The sequence below is a fragment of the Solanum tuberosum genome, unplaced genomic scaffold, assembly GCF_000226075.1.
Source record: "Solanum tuberosum cultivar DM 1-3 516 R44 unplaced genomic scaffold, SolTub_3.0 scf00160, whole genome shotgun sequence".
NCBI classification, from domain to species: domain Eukaryota; kingdom Viridiplantae; phylum Streptophyta; class Magnoliopsida; order Solanales; family Solanaceae; genus Solanum; species Solanum tuberosum.
Window position 1 is genome coordinate 925,628 of NW_006239085.1, and position 19,797 is coordinate 945,424.

At 34.6% G+C, this 19,797-nt stretch overlaps 1 protein-coding gene across 1 annotated transcript; it reads left to right on the forward strand.

Annotated features, from left to right (window-relative positions):
- Window positions 1-17,174: 17,174 nt before the first annotated feature.
- On the forward strand, window positions 17,175-19,478 carry LOC102582658 (probable receptor-like protein kinase At1g67000). The gene is made up of 3 exons (XM_006353760.2): window positions 17,175-17,647; window positions 17,765-18,084; window positions 18,162-19,478. Exons 1-3 carry the CDS (start codon window positions 17,232-17,234, stop codon window positions 19,355-19,357), a joined length of 1,932 nt encoding a protein of 643 aa, XP_006353822.1. The 5' UTR covers window positions 17,175-17,231; the 3' UTR covers window positions 19,358-19,478.
- The last annotated feature ends 319 nt before the right edge of the window (window positions 19,479-19,797 follow it).

The window sequence follows — 19,797 nt, forward strand, 5'->3', positions numbered from 1 at the left end:
TAAAACTTGCATACCTTTTATTCTATCATCTCTATAATACTCTTCCTTGAGATAATCCCATATTTCTTTAGCAGTTTTCTCAGACATTATTTGGGTGAAAACTGTTGACGATACAACAACAAATAAGCATTCCTTGGCCTTCAATTTCTTTGTCTTCTTTTCTTTGTGTGTTTTAATCTGAGCAATGGTAGGATTATTTGGTAAGGCTGGGATATCGTAATCCTCTTCCACAACTTCCCAGAGATCCAAAGCATCCAAGTACATCTCCATTCGTACTTCCCAAATCTGATAATTATCTCTATCAAAGATCGGTAGAGTAATTGGTAAGAAACTTACTTCAGCATCCATGGCTTCTCCAACTCGATCATAGACCCCTTAAGATGAAACTCTGATACCAACAGTGAGTTTATAATAAGAAAATGGAAGATAACAGAATAAAGGCAGTGTTTAGTCTGTAATAGAAAAGAAGGAAGGAGAATAGAAGGAATATAAAGTGAAGAAGAAGACTAGAAAAGCTTATGTAGAGAGTTAAATTAATTCTGTAGAAAAATAGATCCATAAACATAAAGGAAAGAAACTGAAATAGGTCATGGTCCTACTTTTAATTCATGGTGCTAACCATGGTAACTACCTCCTAAAATAACTGAAAAGAGAAATACAGGAAACTCAGAAATAGACACTGCAATCCTAAAACAACTAACTAATAATACCTTTCCTTTTGTTCTCTCTTTTCCTAATTCTAGTTTTAGTTCTGTATTGAGAATTTTTAATGCTAATCCTAAATTGTTGAACTTCACAAATAGTACTTTGAATAATGCTCATGATTTGAATGAGAACAACTCAATTGTTGTCACATATAATATTGTTAATGCCAACTTACAACACATTGAGACCTCACTTGATGAAACAATTCCATCAGATAGCCCAGAAATATCTAATTCCCCACATACCACCATTTATACTTTTTCTTGTTCACAACACCAACCTCTTGCACCTAGAAGAACAAGTAGGACACACGTTGTACCAAAATACCTCAATGAATATACCTATAATCTTCCCAACCTGCAGGCTGAGTCATCACTTTACCATCCTCCTAATATCACCAATGACCAATATGTTTCACTCACTAGTTTTGACACTGAGAGTCAGCAGCTAGTAAGAAACATTACTCATGATAGTGAGCCAAACTCATATGAGGAGGCAACCATGAGCTCTGCTTGGCAATCAACAATGTCACCTGAATTTGAAGCTTTGGATACTAGCAATACCTGAAGTTTAGTTCATTTACCTGCAGACAAGAGGACAATTGGATGCAAGTGAGTTTACAAGATTAAACATAAGGCTGATGGAACAGTGGAGAGAATCAAAGTTAGACTAGTAGTCAAGGGATACACTCAACAGTCTAGTATTGATTACATTGAGACATTCTCCAGTAGTCAAGATGACTACTGTTAGGGCTCTGATCAGTTTAGTTGTTAAGAAAGGTTGGGATCTATTTCAGTTGGATGTGAATAATGCATTCCTGTATGGTGTTGAGAATATAGTGTACAGTGAAGTTAGTTAGAGTTAGTTGCAACAGTGTCAAGTTAGTTAGTTGCTTTTCATTATTCTAGAATTGAGTAGATGCTTCCAGATTTTATTAATTAGAAATTGTATATAAATATCACAGTGTAACACTTATTAGTTAGTTTTTATTCAATGAAAGTTCTTCCCTCTTCTCTTTCAATTCAGTTTCTCTGTACACAAACTTGACCTCCATTAATGGAGGAACAGAGCAAATTAACAGATTCATGCTGCTGATTTTATCATGGTATCAGAGCGCAGTTGATTGTTCATGTTCTTCCTCCATCTTCAATTTACTTTGTGAGTTTTTTTTCCGCTGTAATTGTGAATTTTTGTTGTTGTCTTCATTAGTTGTTTGAAGAATCTTTTATACTCATTAGATCTGCAATTTTACTTTTGCGATCTTCATTTGATTCATCCTCGTTGTTGAGTTCCCTAGTTTATTAGAAAAATTGAATTCTCATTTTGTGATTGAATCACTTCGCGAACAAATCAAACACCATGGTTAATCTCCAAGCTGATCCTGCTTCTAGTTCGTCCACAGTTCGAATGGATTTTACCAGCCCTTTTTACTTACATCCTTTAGAGAATACAGGTTCCTCTCTTTTGCCTGCAGTTTTTTATGGCACTGGGTATAGATCTTAGAGAAGGTCTATTTTTAGAGCTCTTTTAGTCAAGAGTAAAACATGTTTCATTAACGGAACAATTGTGCGACGTACTCACACTGATCCCAGTTTCATGCAATGGGAGAGGTATGATGACATGGTCACCTCTTGGATTCTGAATTCCCTGTCCCCGTGATTGCGTGATGGCCTGCAGTATGTGAATAATGCCAAGGAACTTTGGGCAGAGTTGGAAGATAGATACGATCAGACAAATGGTTACAAGATGTATCAATTGCAAAAGGAGATCAATGATCTTGTCCAAGGCACTCTGGACATTACTGGATATTACACAAAGATGAAGAAGTTGTGGGAGGAAATGAGTACCATCGATGTTAATTCTCAGTGCACTTGTGTGTGTTTGTGGTGGTAAGACCAAAATGCACAAGGCTGAACAAGACAGGAGACTCATACATTTTTTGATGGGACTAAATGAAATGTACACAACTGTTAGAGGCAATATTCTCATGATGAACATACTTCCAAGCATGGCTCAAGCCTTTGTCATCCTATCCCAAGAAGAAAAACAAAGAGAGGTGAGACCTCACAATCATACAACTTTGGATTCTACCTCACTCAATGCCTATGGCCAAACCAACAGTAGTGTGGGATACAAAGGGTTCAGAACTAATTACAGCTCATCTAGAGGGGGTGGAACCAGCTCTGCAAATACAAACACCAATGCTATATTTAGGGGAAATCCCAGTACTAACAGGTCATCTTTGTTTTGCGATTACTGTAAAAAATCAGGGCACACAAAGGATAGATGCTACAAGCTTCATGGGTACCCATCCAATCCAAAGTTTCAAAAGGGAAAAGGCACAGGTTCTGCAGCAAATGTGTGTTCATCTTATATGAATGGGCATCAGTCTGAGGAGGAACCTGAAATCAAGAGGCAAATGCCATTAAACTTGTCCAAAGATCAATATGAACAATTGCATAATCTTTTAGGGACTCTGCAGGTTGGAAATGAAGCATCTAACTCAGACAACTCAAACATTATGTTGAATGGAACTGTGAATCTGGCAGGTATACTTGCTTGTTACTCCTATATTACTGATATTAGTGATCTTTCTTGTAAATGTGTCAAACTAAATGATGGCTCTTGGATCATAGACTCAGGAGCATCACACCACATGACTTACAACAAAGCCAACCTCACAAACATTAGATCACTTCCATACCCTTTCCTAATTTTACTACCTAATGGTTATAAGGTCAAAGTGATTGAAATTGGTGATGTTTGCTTAAGTCCAGCATTGACTCTTAACAAAGTATTGTTTGTTCCTAGCTTCAAGTTTAATCTGATCTCTGTTAATTGCCTAGCACTACAACTCAATGGTATAGTCAGCTTTAACAAATCTTCTTGTTTACTGCAAGGTCCTTCTCTAAAGAGCCCTCTAGAACTTGGTAGAGCCAAGAATGGTCTGTACTTCCTGTGTCCAAAGTGCCACAACTGTTATGCATCTTCTGCTGAAAATAATTCACATGTTGCTTGTCATCTTGTTCCTTCTGTAGCCAATGTTGACAGGAAGAAAAATCCTAATGTGTGCACCACATCTTTTGTAAAATGTTCTTCTATCAATAACTAAGTTTGCAATGCTGTTAATTCTCATTCTTGTCTTATTGATTCTTTTTCCTCATTTGCTAATACCTCCACCCATACTCATGATGATGAATTATTATGGCATGCTAGATTAGGACATGTACCTTTGTGAAAATGAAAAACATTTCAACCATACCTATAATTTTTTCTAATAAACAACATTTTACTTGCACCATATGTCCTATGGCTAGGCAAACTAGGATGCCCTTTCCAGAAAGTACCATTACTACGACTGAAGTGTTTGAGTTACTACACATTGACTTATGGGGACCATACCACATTCCCACTCATGACGGTTATCATTACTTTCTCACTATGGTAGATGACCATAGTAGATCCACTTGGACACAATTACTAAGATGTAAGAGTAGTGCTCTACAAACCATCAAAGCCTTCATATCCCTCATAGAAAATCAGTTCCAAACCAAGTTGAAAGCCATAATGGTCTGGAGTTCACTTAAGCTGAGGCCACTTGTTTCTTTAAATCCAAATGCATCATACACCAAAAAACTTGTCCTTATACACCTCAACAAAATGGGGTAGTGGAATAAGGAAACATAAGTACCTTCTTGAAACAGCAAGAGCTCTTTTGTTCCAGTCAAAGTTACCTATGAGGTACTGGGGGAATGTGTATTGACTACCACATACCTCATAAATAGATTGCCCTCTCAACTCCTTCAAAATAAATCCCCATATGAACTATTATACCACAAAAAACCCACATATTCTCATCTTAAAAGCTTTGGTTGTCTTTGTTTTCCCACTACCTTGAAGACTCATAAGGACAAATTTGAACCAAGAACCACACCTCACATCTTTATTGGCTACCCTTTCAACACAAAAGGTTACAAGGTTCTGAATTTAGCTACCAAAAAGGTTCATTTATCTAGAGATGTCATTTTTCATGAAAAAGTATTTTCATTTGTCATTGTTCATGTTGGCTCTAGTTTTAATACTATCTTACAGATGCTAATTCATGCCACTGATATAACTTGCCTGCATGGAAAAACAAACACTTTTGTTAATGATTATTTGCTGGATAATTTCACACCACATGAGATCACTAATGACCAAGTAACAACTAATACCAATCTGACCTCAACACCACCTGAAGTCACACATGAACCTACAACACAACATACTTCGTTTGATCCCAATACCTCTACAAACAATAATACTTTACCAGCACTTAGAAGAACCACTAGAACAATTCATACTCCTAATTACCTCAAAGAATACAACTACACCTTGCCTAACCTACACTCCCTTACATCTTTTATATCCCAACATGATCATGTTTGTTTCAACAGTTTTTGTTCTGATAGTCAGCAGTTAGTGAAAACCATTTCACATGAATATGAACCTAATTCATTTGAGGATGCAATCTTGCATCCTGCCTGGCAATAGGCCATGATACATGAGTTTGAAGCGTTGTATACTAATGACACTTGGGAAATGGTCATATTACCTGAAGGGAAGAAAGCTATTGGTTGCAAGTGGGTGTACAAAATCAAACATAAGGCTGATAGGAGTGTGGAGAGTTTCAAGGCTAGATTGGTAGTCAAAGGCTACACATAACAAGTTGGGATAGATTACACTAAAACCTTTTCACCTGTGGTTAAAATGACTACTATTAGAACCTTGATTTCTTTAGCTGTCAAGAAAGGTTGGAACCTATACCAATTGGATGTCAACAATGCATTCTTGCATGGTGATTTAAATGAGGAAGTGTACATGGCACTTACACAAGGTCTAGATGTAGGTTGTGACAACATAGTGTGCAAATTGAAAAAATCCTTATATGGATTGAAGCAGGCCAGCAGACAATGGTATGATAAGTTGGCACACAATCTTTGTTCAAAAGGATATTCAGATAGTGACTATTCACTGTTCTATAAAAGGAAAGGATGTTCCTTGGTTTTTGTTGCCATATATATGAATGATATAATTATGACTGGGACTGATATTGATGAGATCAACTCTTTAAAGGTCTTCCTGAATGATCAGTTCAAGATAAAGAATTTGGGTAAACTACACCACTTTATGGGCTGGAAATTTTATACAGGCATGATGGTGTTCTTGTTTCACAAAGAAAATTTACTTTTGATCTCTTGAAAGACTTTGATGCACTAAACTACAAGGCCACCACATCACCACTTGATTGCACTGAGAAGTTGAAGGCTACAAATGGCAAGCTCTTGTCTAATCCTACTCAATACAGGAAGTTGGTTGGTAAACTAAACTTTCTTACAAACACCGGAATGGACATAGCCTACAGTATACAACACTTAAGTCAATTCATGCAAACACCTAGGGAGACACATTTGAGAGCATCTTATCATGTACTGAGATACTTAAAGAAGGACCCTACAATGGGGATATTTATTTCAAACAAACTTGATCTCACTATTAGTGCTTATTGTGATTCAGACTGGGCTGCATGCTCTGATTCAAGGAAGTCTGTAAGTAGATACCTAGTGCTTATGGGTGATAGCCCTATCAGTTGGAAGTCTATGAAGCAAACCACAATATATTTGTCTTCTGCTGAAGCTGAATACAGAGATGTAAGACAAGTTGTGGGAGAATTAGTATGGTTTGAAAGGCTACTTGATGAATTAAATGTCAAATGCTCCTTACCAATACATTTCCACTGTGACAGTCAAGCAGCAGTCCATATTGCCAAGAATCCAGTCTTTCATGAGAGGACAAAGCACATAGAAATCGACTGCCACTTTGTTAGGACTAAACTCCAGCAAGGCTTGATCACACTCCATCACATCCCCACTGATTCACAGTTGGCAGATATCTTCACCAAAGTTTTAACTGGGGTTAAACATACTGCTCTATTGAACAAGTTGTTTGTAATTACCTCACCTCCAACTTGAGGGGGGTGTTGAGAATATAGTGTACAGTGAAGTTAGTTAGAGTTAGTTGCAACAGTGTCAAGTTAGTTAGTTGCTTTTCATTATTCTAGAATTGAGTAGATGCTTCCAGATTTTATTAATTAGAAATTGTATATAAGTATCACAGTGTAACACTTATTAGTTAGTTTTTGATTCAATGAAAGCTCTTCCCTCTTCTCTTTCAATTTAGTTTCTTTGTACACAAGCTTAACCTCCATTAATGGAGGAACAGAGCAAATTAGCAGATTCATGCTGCTGATTTTATCTTATGGAAATTTAAATAAAGAAGTAAACATGAACCTTCCACAGGGACTCCAAGTGAATGAAAAGGGACTTTTTTGCAAGCTCAATAAGTCCTTGTATGGGTTAAATCAAGGTAGTAGGCAATTGTATGAGAAGTTAGCAGAGGCATTGTATTCAAGAGGATACTCACACTCTACCAGTGATTACTCATTGTTCTACAAGAAGGATAAATCAACCAGAATTTATGTAGCATTGTATGTTGATAAAATAATTTTGACAGGAACTGACCTAGATGAAATCACATCCCTGAAGTCCTTTTTACATGACCAGTTCAAAATTAAAGACCTAGGAAAGCTTCATTACATCCTGGGATTGGAGATTCTCTACAAGCAGAATGGGGTACTCATCACACTGAAGAAGTTTACCACAGATCTAATCAAAGAATTTGATTGCTTACACCATAGTCCAACTACTTCTCCTCTTGATGTTGTGGTAAAATTTAAGTCTCATGAAGGAACACTGCTAGTTGATCCAACATACTATAGGAAATTAGTGGGAAAGTTAAATTTCCTTATAAATGCTATATTGTACATTTCATTTAGTGTACAACATCTCAGTCAAATTTTGCAAGCACCAAGAAAACTTCACTTGAAGGTTGCTTTCCACGTATTGAGGAATCTGAAGAACACTTCCACAATGGAGATTTATCTAACTAAAGATCCGAACTATGTCGTCACTGCTTATTGTGACTCTGACTGGGCTGCATCTCTCGATTCCAAAAGATCTGTAAGTGAATACAAAGTGCTCATGGGGAATCACCCTGTAAGTTGGAAATCAGAGAAACAAATCACTATCTCACTCTCCTTAGCAGAGGCAGAATGCAGCTCAGTAAGAAAAGTGGTTAGAGAATTAGTTTGGCTTGATGGATCGCTTTGTGAAATAGGTGAAGCACCTTACCAACCTATCTCAGTCTTTTGTGACTGTCAAGCAGCCATTCATATTGCAAAGAATCTTGTATTCCATGAAAGAACTAAGCAAATAAAGGTTGATTGTCATTTTTTCTAGAAAAACTACACGAAGGACTTGTGACTCTTCACCACATCCCCACTAATGAACAACTAGTTGATATTTTAACCAAGAGCCTCATTGGGCCCAAGCACTCGACTATTTTGCACAAGTTATCTGGAATCATCTCCCTTCCAACTTGAAGGGGGGGGGTGTTCAGATTAGTTAAACTTCAGCTTTCAATTAATTATATGTTTTTTGTTATAAAGAAATTAGTTAGCTCATTGGTTGAAAGGAAGTTAGTTAGGAAATCAGTTGCGTCTCAGCTGTCATGTTGATTAGAAGATATTTTCATTTTTGTACATACATGTATAAATATTGGAAAGAAGTGGAATAGAATTTAATTTTTCATTTCCCCAAATCAATCTCTCAATCGTCTCTTTCATACTTTCTCTCTCTAGCTCCATCAATGTAGTTTTTCAGTTGTTAGTCATCTAAGCATAACTTTCACATTGTGGATAGAAAGGAAATAGGGACACAAGTACTATAGCTTTGGATTGTGAGGAATCATGATGATAGAGAGGTTTGGATTCAAGTTGTTATTTTTCTTGGATAAATCTAAGTAGCGCTTGGAGAAAACTAGCTTAAAGATATGCTTTCAATACCCAAAGTTGCTTCTCTTAGTCTAGAAATTCTATAGACCTGATAGCATCCATGTCAGCCTACTTGTACTAAAGTTGATAGGCTTCAATACATAATCAAGAATATATTTATCACGAAAGGGGTGTCCAAATTTAAGCCCAAAAGAAAGAAGATTGGGCCACACGAAGCCCAATAAAAGAGTCCAGCAAGTTGAACGCTTAAAGTTAAAAGTTCTAAAAAGTTTACTAGTTTAAAGTTTTCCTAGTTTAAAAAGTTTGCTAGTTTAAAGTTTCCCTAGTTTAAAGTTCCATAAAAGTAGGATTTAAATCCTAACCTATTTGGGATAGGTTTTCCCTATATATAGGGGTTGATTTTATTATTTTAATACGGACATGATTAATATTATTTGAGAGGTTTCTCTTCTTTACACCTTTGTGTGTGGTGACTTTGGATTTATCTTACAACCTTATAAGAACGGTTCTTTAAGAGGTAAGACTAATTCTTAATTTGATATCTTTGGTTTCTATTCGTAAATTAAAGAGGTTGATTAGTCTTATACTAATTGTGGTCTCTAATTTCTTCGTAATATGGGTCTAGATCACTTTTGATCTAAGTTCTTGAATTAACTCTATTAGTATCACAATTAGTCTTAATTCGTTAATTTTGAATACTAAGATCAATTAAGGTTCTTAACACTTTATTTTGAAATTGGGGATTTTATTCTTGAATTTTACATATCTTTCAATTTTTGTCTTTAATCTTTATAATTTCGCTTCCACATTATTTTCTTGCTTATTCTAGTAACCCGATTCTTATCAAGTGGTATCAGAGCGGTTTTATCAAGGTTTCATTCTTGATAATCTTGGGAATTTCAAAACAAAAAGAAAAAAAATGTCTTTTTATAGTTGTTTAAAAGTTAAGCTACAAAGCAACAAAAAAAACAAGAAAAAGGGAAAAAAAGAAAATAAGAAACTCCGAATTTGTTTTGATTCCTGATTTTCTACCTCAAAGAAGAAATCAAGAAAAGGGGAATTTTGAAGTTTTGCATGTTTCACAAAGTTGTCTTTTTCTTGTCTCATCAATCCCAATTTATCTGGAAGTGATAAATTATTTTCTTTCTACATCTTACTTTTAAAAGGTTGTTACTAATAGGGTTTATACATAAATTCTGAAGGATTCATCCAAAGGTAGTAATTTGAGTGGGAAAAGGCAAGAGAGAGTGGGATTAATAGAGAAAAGAAAAGCCAAATTAATTGAGAGATATTTATTTCTTTGATATTGTTTGAGATGTTTGAAACAGGTAAGAAAATTGAAGCTACAACTCAAAACGACATTAATTGTGTTGATGTGTTGATCAAACGGTTGAAGGAGAAGAATGTCACTATAGCCAATTTAAGGAGAGAAACTATTTTTGATACAAGGTGTGGGATAAATGGTAAAATTTGCTCTATGATTATTGATAGTGAAAGTGGTACTAATGTGGTAAGTTCATACGTTGTGGACAAGTTTAAATTTACATGCATTAAACACACACTCCTTATAAGCGGCAATGGTTGAATGATTTTGGCGAGCGTAAGGTGACTAAGGAATGCAAGGTTTATTTCTCCATTGGGAGATATTCCGATAATGTTCTTTGTGATGTCATTCCAATGCAAGATTGTCACATCATGCTTGGGCGGCCATGACAATTTAATAGGAATGTAATTCATGATAGGAGAAGGAATAGAGTTTCTCTTGAGCTAAACGAAAGAAAATATACATTTTCCCCTTTAACTCCAACCCAAGTTTATGAAGATCAGAATCGCGTGAAAGATGCAATGAAGAAATTTGAGAGAGAAAAGAGTGAGAGGAGAAAGGGAGTGCATGCTGACATCCTAAGAGAGGAAAAAAGAGAAGTTGTGTTGTGTGAAGAGAATGGGATGTCAAGTGAGAAAAAAAGTGAGAATGAGAGAAAAGAAAACAGAGATGACCATGAGAGAAAAAAAAAGAAAAGGATGATAGTGAGGTCAAGAGAGAAAAACAAGGGAGTTTGAGTGAGGTTATCTCTTATTCTAACTCTAGCATTCCTACTTCTTCTTCTAGTTGTTTTGACTCTCTTGTATATACTCATGGAAAGTATGCATTGAAAAATCAAAGTCATTGGATGAACTTAATTCTAAAGTGGTTGATACTACAAATCCAATTGAGAAAGTGTATGTTGATGAGAACGATAAAGGTAAAGAGTATTATTTTGGATCTGTCGAAGATAAGGCGCATAACAAAAAGTTCAACAAGGCAATTGTGGATCTAACACCAATGAGAAATGAAAAACGAGGTGATGTTATTCCTTTGCTACATAAGACCAAGTATGGTCTGTATAATTGGTTCATTCACATTCTTGGTATTCCTACAACACCTAAAGTATTCTTGGAGGTAATAAACTACACTCTTAATTCTTATGTTGGTGACTTCATTGATTTTGAGGATGATGATATTTTGATGTATAATAAGTCACCAACTTCAATCAACAAGTTCAATAAGAGTAATTTAAGCTCTTTTAAAGTTGAGCATGACATAGTTGATTGTGGATTTCCTCTTGTTGAAAAGAGGTGTGATGTTTGTGTGTGAAAGATTGTGAATGAGTTAGTTCATTTTTCTATTGTTCTAGTGTTGAATCGAGTTTTGTGTGATAATTTGTTGGCATATGATACTTTCTATGGGATGAGACGTAATTCTTCAAGTCCTGATGAGTCTGAGCTTAATAAGGTGTTTTCTACTAATGAGGATGAGGTACATGACTATGAGCACTTCAATGCTTATGTGAGTGGGATGATTGAGGATGCTTGGATATATCATAAAAGTGTCTAATTTGACGCATGTTCTAGGGATCTTGTATCGTATTTTTCATGCCCATTGGAGTACTTTATTGATGGAACTAACTTGAAGTTGCATGTATCATTCGCAATGGCATCTAGACAAGGAATTCATTGTGTTTATATAAATAGGACAATTTTCTATTGGGATGATGATGTTCACATGCTTTATAAGAATGTATTTATACATGCCAGGATTAATTGGGTTAAGTGGACACATGGTCACTATCCTGTTTTGTTCCTACCATTGTTGCTTTCGAAAAATGGATGTTGTTTGCTAATGCATGTCTTCTTGATTTTGAGAGATTTAAATTCGAGGACGAATTGTTTTCAAGAAGAGGGGAATGATAGCATCCACATCAGCCTACTTGTACTAAAGTTGACAGGCTTCAATACAAAATCAAGAATATATTTATCACGAAAGAGGTGTCCAAATTCAAGCCCAAAAGAGAGAAGATTGGGCCACACGAAGCCCAATAAAAGAGTCCAGAAAGCTGAACGCTTAAAGTCAAAAGTTCATATTTTAAAAAGTTTACTAGTTTAAAGTTTTCCTAGTTTAAAAAGTTTCCTAGTTTAAAGTTTTCATGTTTTCCTAGCTTAAAGTTTCCTAGTTTAAAAGTTTCCTAGTTTAAAGTTTCCATAAAAGTAGGATTTAAATCCTATTCTATTTGGGATAGGTTTTCCCTATATATAGGGGTTGATTTTATCATTTTAATACGGACATGATTAATATTATTTGAGAGGTTTCTCTTCTTTACACCTTTGTGTGTGGTGACTATGGATTTATCTTACAACCTTATAAGAACGGTTTTTTAAGAGGTAAGACTAATTCTTAATTTGATATCTTTGGTTTCTATTAGTAAATTAAAGAAGGTGATTAGTCTTATACTAATTGTTGTCTCTAATTTCTTCGTAATATGGGTCTAGATCACTTTTGATATAAGGTCTTGAATTACCTCTATTAGTATCATAATTAGTCTTAATCCGTTAATTTTGAATACTAAGATCAATTAGGGTTCTTACCCCTTTATCTTGAAATTGGAGATTTTATTCTTGAATTTCACATATCTTACAATTTCTATCTTTAATCTTTATAATTTCGCTTCCGCATTATTTTCTTATTTATTCTGGTAACTCGATTCTTATCACGACATGTGGTAATATCTAAGGGTTCTGGAGAATAATGGTTTAGAATATCTCAGGTTTTAATCTTCCTAGGAAGGAACTATCATATTGGGCTGGGGTGAAGGACATTTGTGTGAGCAACTTATCTAAGACTTTTTGGAAATCTTTGAGAGATCCTTTTTGCCTCAATCACTTCAGCTCAATCATAGGGACAACAAACACCTCTCCATACCTCCTGAGAGAGATATCAAGTATTCATCCCAACTAGGATGAGGAATAGGTCCTCTATTTCCCATATAAGTCTAATGTCAAGCAATGACATCAACATTAGAATGAATGGCCACTCTTTTAGCCCTCTATATATAAGGCACCTCTTCATAGGAAAAGAATTACTCAATTTTATACAGCCAGATGACAGTTCATTTCTATTAAATATTGACAAAGAAACAAATAGATAACAAGGCTAAGTTGTTTTCTTTATTGAAATTGTCGTATAAATACATGAATTCATAAATTAAAAAGCTAAAGAAAATAAGTAAAATAAGCTAACATTATCTCCATTAACTAAAGACTAAAATATAGCAATTGATTAATCAGATTCCGCACAACACTGTAGCCTTATTTATCTGAACCTAATCCTATTTTGATGTTGTATATTGATACAATAGTAGGTGTAACTAATAACTAGCTTTTGAGGCACTACTTTCAACAATCCTCCTTGACTCGGGTGCAGCAATACCACTTTTTATCTAAGATACTCATATCTTGCTCTAGGTTAAGCCTTAGTTAAAATATCAGCATTCTGAAAATCATTTTCGCAGTGCTTTAAATGTATGTCTCCATTCTTTTGCATCTCCCTCAAGAAATAAAATTTGATCTTGAAATATTTTGTGTTTCCATGTGAAATAGGATTATTTGCAATTGAAATTGCAGCTTGATCATCAACAGAGCTTTCAGTGCTTTTCGTTTGCACCATGTACAAATCTAGCAGCTTCTGAATCAAAAGAGCTTGATTCATAGTTGATGCAGCTGCAATGTACTCCGCCTCAGCTCTAGATTGAGCCACAATATCTTGCTTCTTTGAACACCAAGAAAATATTCCAGAACCAAAATCAAAACTGTAACCTGAGGTGCTTCTCATATCATATGAGCTACCAGCCCAATCACTATGAAAAAATTCAAGAAACTGAAAATCTAATATTTTTTTGAACATTATACCAAAATTCACAGCACATTTAACATATTTATTCACATGTTTAGCTACTTGAAAATGAATTTTACTAGCATAATGCATATATCTTGAAAGTAAACTCACAACATAAAGAATATCTAGTCTCGTTGCAGTCAAGTGCATTAGGAAACCTATCAGGCTCCTACAAAGTCCTTCATCAACCTTTTCATCTCTATTTCTTTGCAAAGCTTCCCCTTTTGATTTATAGTTGTTGTAGATTTGCATTCTTACATTTTGAACTTTATGAGAATTTCGTTAGCGTATTACTGTTATCATATGAAGATCTCATGTCCATTTTGCTGAATTTCCATTCCAAGAAAGTAGAACATTTCACCAAGCTTTGATACCAATTTGTAGGAGAAAATACAGATATTGACAAAGAAAGAAAAGAACATATAACAAGGTTAAGTTGTTTCCTTTATTGAAATAATTGTAGGGTCCATCCCATGTTCTATTAGTCAACTTTTGTTGTTGAATAAATGATTCTCAATTGCTACAAGCAATTGTTAAAAAGTAATAGTGACATCAAATGATGAATTGAATGATTGACAACAAATATTGAATGGATGGTGCAATTTTCTATTGAAAATTGCAAGCAACCAACCTTTTTTTTTATTGACTCAAATAGTTGGAAATTTATCTATAAATAGAGCCTCCTCTTTTATAAATACACCAAAAACATTGAGAGAAAAAATATATAGAGAGAGAGAACTGTGAGGTTTTCATAGACTATATAAGAAAATAGTTTGTGAAGAAAAATAGAGTGTGAACGATATTTTAGTAAAGTGGTAAACAAAAAGAGTGTTATTCCTTTTGAGTGTGTCGTCTTCACTTTGAGTATTATACTTGTGACTATACAATGTAAAAATTCCTTACTATAGTGATATCAGTTACTTCTCTTAACCTGTGGTTTTTTCCTTATTTAAAAGGGTTTTCATGTAAAATTATTGGTGTCATTGTTTTCCCATTTTTTTTCATTATTTTGACCATATATAATTTTGTGTTAGTCCGCGTTTTCTCAACAAAGTAGTATCAGAGCATTGGTTTGCAATAGCTATATTTTTTGGGGAAAATGATGAAAGTCAACACAAGTAGAATGCTTACTTTGAATGACGTTAATTATGTCATTTGGAAGGGAAAATGAAAGATCTTCTCAATGTTAAGAATTTTTATCAACTGATTTTACCACTATAAACTTTGAAAATAAAACAGATGAAGAGTGGAATTTGTTGCACAGACAGAATTATGGATCTATTAGGCAATAAATTGACGATAATGTGTTTAATTATATTTTTGGGGAGACACATACTCAAATCTAATGAGAGCATCTTGAGAGTTTGTTTGCTCGGAGGACTGACAACAACAAAATATTCTTGATAAAACAAATGTTAAATCTAAAATATCTTGATGGTTCTCTAACGATAAATCACTTGAATAATTTTCAGGAGATTATGAATCAGTTATTTGCTATGGGGATCAAATTTGATGATAAATTCAAGGCTTGCTTCTACTTGGTTCCCTACCAGACTCTTGGGAAACATTCAGAAATTTATTATCAAATTTTGCTCTGATGGTGTGATCATTATGAATTTTGCCAAGAGTAGTGTCTTGAACGAAGAGATAAGAAGAAAATCTCATGGTTCTTTTTCGTCAGCTATCCTGTTAAACTAGTTCCAGGGGAGAAATAAAACTCGTGATTCTCAAAATAGGAAACATAACAGAAGTAAATTTAGAGGCAGACTTAAGGATATTGAGTTCTATCATGGTGGCATGAAAGGGCACACAAAGAAGTTTTGCCAGAAGTTGAAGAGGGAGAACAAAGACAAAGAGGAAAATAAAGAAGAATGAGGGACAACATTCATATAATCGATGATGAGTGATGTCGCATCTGATTTTACTGGTAAAGGTTATCAATCGCACCATTGAGTTCAACCATCATATCTTAATAACTAGCATTACGTTGCTCCAGTAGCTTGTACATTTTTAGGAGCTTTGCTTGCTGAACATTTAAATCCTCAAATAACTTAATGAGCTATGAAGCTTGATTGAAACCAACAACACTCGTAGCCTTATTTTTTGTCATGAAGATTTGTTTTTGAGTCAATGCTCTGATACCAAATAATATCAAATTATTGGATCGAATTCAAAAGAGGAACAATGAAGGAAACAAGAGAGAAAAGAGAAGGAATTTAGAGAAGAGAAAATTTCAATTATCATTCAAATTATATGATTTGCAATGGATACGATGTCTCTTATACTAAGCTAGTCACGTGTTACGTTGCTGAAAATTAGAATTATAAATAAATGAAATGAAATAATCAAACAGAAAACATGGCTAACTACCAGACTATTTTTCCCACCAGAATTGTGTCCTTTCCTTTCTAGTCAATTTGCACTATTTGCTAGAATTAGTTGTTTCAGTTATATATACATCAAATATACTAATTATATATATATATATATATATATATATTATTTTAAAAAAATATTACAGATATTAGAATCACAATTTCTAGGCTATATTAGTATAAATAAAAATGATATTAAAAGAGGGTGTCTTATCTAATGATATTATATTAAAGACTACTTATTATATATATTTAATCATAAAAAGCTTCACGTAACATACATTTATCATCTTAAAGGACTCTTAATTCCCCTGGTGATGACTTGTCAAATGATAAATAACGTAAATACTAATATTTAATAGAAGATGTATATGATTTAATCAAACCTATGCATTTATGTTAAATTCTTATATAAATTAATATCAAGAATGTGCCTAATTCTCACCATCATTGGATAAAATAATAGAGGATAACTACAAAGTAAGATATGTAGAATTTTCTTCTGCATTCAAATCAGAGTCATTTAATCATTTTTGTATATTCTTTTTGGTACTGTTACATACTATATATCACATGTTTGGACCTAATAACATAAAATTTTAATCTTTACTTTAATTACCAAACCAAGTTTTGTTGTCAAAATTTTGCAGGTTCATGGATTGTCTAATCATTTCACATACAATAAAGAAGTTATTTGAGTAGATTGACTGTTCATATATTTCAAATTGTATTTTTTTTTGTTAAAAAGTTTGTGATACTCATTACAATGTGATTTGATATAACTCATACATTATTAAAAGTAGGATGAACCTTTCAAAAAAAAAAAAAATACATTTGTAATCCAGGTCAAAGTCTTGGTTAAGAGAGCTGTTAGGTGTTGACAAATGACAACAATGGGCACATTAAAGAAATGTTTATTCAGAGAGGTGTTTTCTTACTTGATTCACCTGATCTTTCCATTGACTTTGATTTGGATTTGGATTTAGCTCTTTAATGATATGGAGAAAGTGTATTTTGATATGTAACTTTGAAAGATCATATAATTGTTGTCATGTTATTCTTATATGACCTTACAAGTTTTTTCCTCCTAATCTTAGTCATCTGCACCATTCCATCATGTTACAGCTATTCGTTTGAAGGCGAGAGTGTAAATTGTGAAGATGCTTATAACTGTGGAAGCATACATGGTGTTAAGTACCCGTTCTGGGGAGGTGGTTCGCGATCAAGTTTATGTGGCAACCATGATTTATATCTACAGTGCCAAGATAATCAGACAACTTTGTCTGTTCTTTACGTCTATGGAAAACTCATTGGCTATAGACCTTCTGAATTTCATGTACTGTCAATTAACCAGTCCTCACTCAAGATGAGAATGGTTCATGATAATCACTGGAAAAATGTTTGTCCAGAATCTTCTTCACTCTACAGTCTCTACAAGTACAACACCACCTTAATCAATGGTCTCAGGTACGTAGTGGCTCGGGGTATTACCGTATATGAATATGTGTAATAACAAAAAGTACAAGTATAGTTAGATATATTTCTCTTTCAAACGGCCTCCCACTATTTTAATTGTCACTGCAGCTACGTCGCAGGGACTAGATTTATAAACATACACTATGGCTGCAGTTCTGTGGTCCTGTCCAGTGTACAGGTGCAGAGCAATATTAGTTGTTTTATAAATGGAACAATCAACACTGGTGTGTTCTTTAGCGATGAATTTGTAACAAATGTCCTAGGATGTTCCTTTAGCATACTAGTACCTCTTGTTTCCACTGCTTATAACAAATTGTGGGACGCAACTCTTACGCTGCAAGAGGCTGTGGATGAGGGGTTTGAAGTGGATTATAGTGATGCCTCATATGGGACTCAAGCAAACACTAATAAGATTCATTTAGCAACAGGTATGCTCATTTTTAATAAAACAATTTGTAGCTTAGCTACATGAAGTTCCATTAATTCCTCTTGTAATATAATATAGGAATATCAATTGCTGGAATTGGGATGTTAATCTGCTTAGGAATCTGGTACACACAATATAGAGAATCATTCTACAAGTGCATACAATTAATTAGCGGCAAAACAGAAGATCAAAGTCTAGAGGCCTTACTTAAGCAATATGGATCTCTGGCACCAAGGAGATACAGCTATTGGGAAATCAAGAAAATGACACATGGATTCAAAGATAAGCTTGGTGAAGGAGGTTATGGAGGAGTCTACAAAGGTGAACTTTCTGACGGCCGTGCAGTTGCAGTGAAGATTTTAAAAGCATCTAAAGGTGATGGTGAAGAATTTATCAATGAAGTTGCAAGCATCAGCCAGACTTCGCATGTCAATGTCGTGTCTCTTTTAGGATACTGTCTTGATGGGAGCAAAAGAGCTCTAATTTATGACTTCATGCCAAATGGATCCTTAGAGAAATACATATACGGTGATGGTTCTCTCTTGGGACTGAACAAATTGTATCAAATTGCAGTTGGAATTGCTAAAGGATTGGAGTATCTTCACCGTGGATGCAATACAAGAATTTTGCATTTTGACATAAAGCCTCATAACATACTCCTTGATGAAGAATTCTGTCCTAAGATATCAGATTTTGGTTTGGCAAAACTATGCACCAGAAAAGAAAGCATTGTTTCCATGTTAGGAGCACGAGGGACGATTGGTTATATTGCTCCCGAAGTAATCAGTAGGAGTTTTGGAGGAGTGTCACACAAGTCTGATGTCTATAGTTATGGAATGATGGTTCTAGAAATGGTCGGAGGAAGAAAGAATGTCAAGGAAGAAGTGAGCCATACAAGTGAGATATATTTTCCTTACTGGGCATATCAGCACATTCAGCTAGACGATGACCTGAAGCTACGTGGGATTATAGACATAGAAGAAGAAGAAGAAACTGCTAGAAAGATGATATTAGTTGGTCTGTGGTGCATCCAAACTGATCCAGCACAAAGGCCATCAATGAGTAAGGTTATTGACATGCTAGAGGGAAGCCTCGTCTTAGAAATCCCACCAAAACCTTTATTATGTACTCCTTATTGTTCAGGAAGACATTCTTTGAACACACAGGCAATGCCACTGAACGCCTCCGTAATTTCTCCATCCAGTTCATCACTTTGTTCTACTGAAGAATTAGCAACTTTCATAGGCACAGCTGCCAAAGACGGAACTTTCTAGAAGTAATGAACTTGAATTTGTGTCTTTCATTTTGAGTTTGATTGGAATAATTCACCGTGAAGGATAGTATTTCAGTGTATTGTACTTGGTTGAACCGAAGGAAATGTATATAATTTATGAAGACTTGTCTTTAAATCTCTTCAGAATTTGAACTGCTTCTCCATCAAGAATAGACACAGTTCTTATTATATATATGTAATATGGAGAGTTTCATTTGAATATTTAGAACAGGCTCTCAATTCTTGTGTGCCACAAAAGCACAAAACCAGGTTGTATGGATAATGAGATGAATGAGTTGCTCTACTTCTTCAGTTTACCAGATCAACAATGGTCTCAGACTTCTCACCTCATCACATTGGGAAAAAAAAAAGGGAAGATAGCATTCAGATGTACTCTTGAGCTATATTATGCGGACTCCTCAAAAATGTTGACGCACGCGT

What these genes read in the sequence shown, in the direction of transcription:
- LOC102582658 (XM_006353760.2), top strand. Translation starts at nt 17,232, where the DNA reads ATGTTATTCTTATATGACCTTACAAGTTTTTTCCTCCTAATCTTAGTC. An exon ending in ACCTTAATCAATGGTCTCAG is followed by an intron (nt 17,648 to 17,764) that starts GTACGTAGTGGC and finishes TTGTCACTGCAG; the next exon opens with CTACGTCGCAGGGACTAGAT. An exon ending in TAAGATTCATTTAGCAACAG is followed by an intron (nt 18,085 to 18,161) that starts GTATGCTCATTT and finishes AATATAATATAG; the next exon opens with GAATATCAATTGCTGGAATT.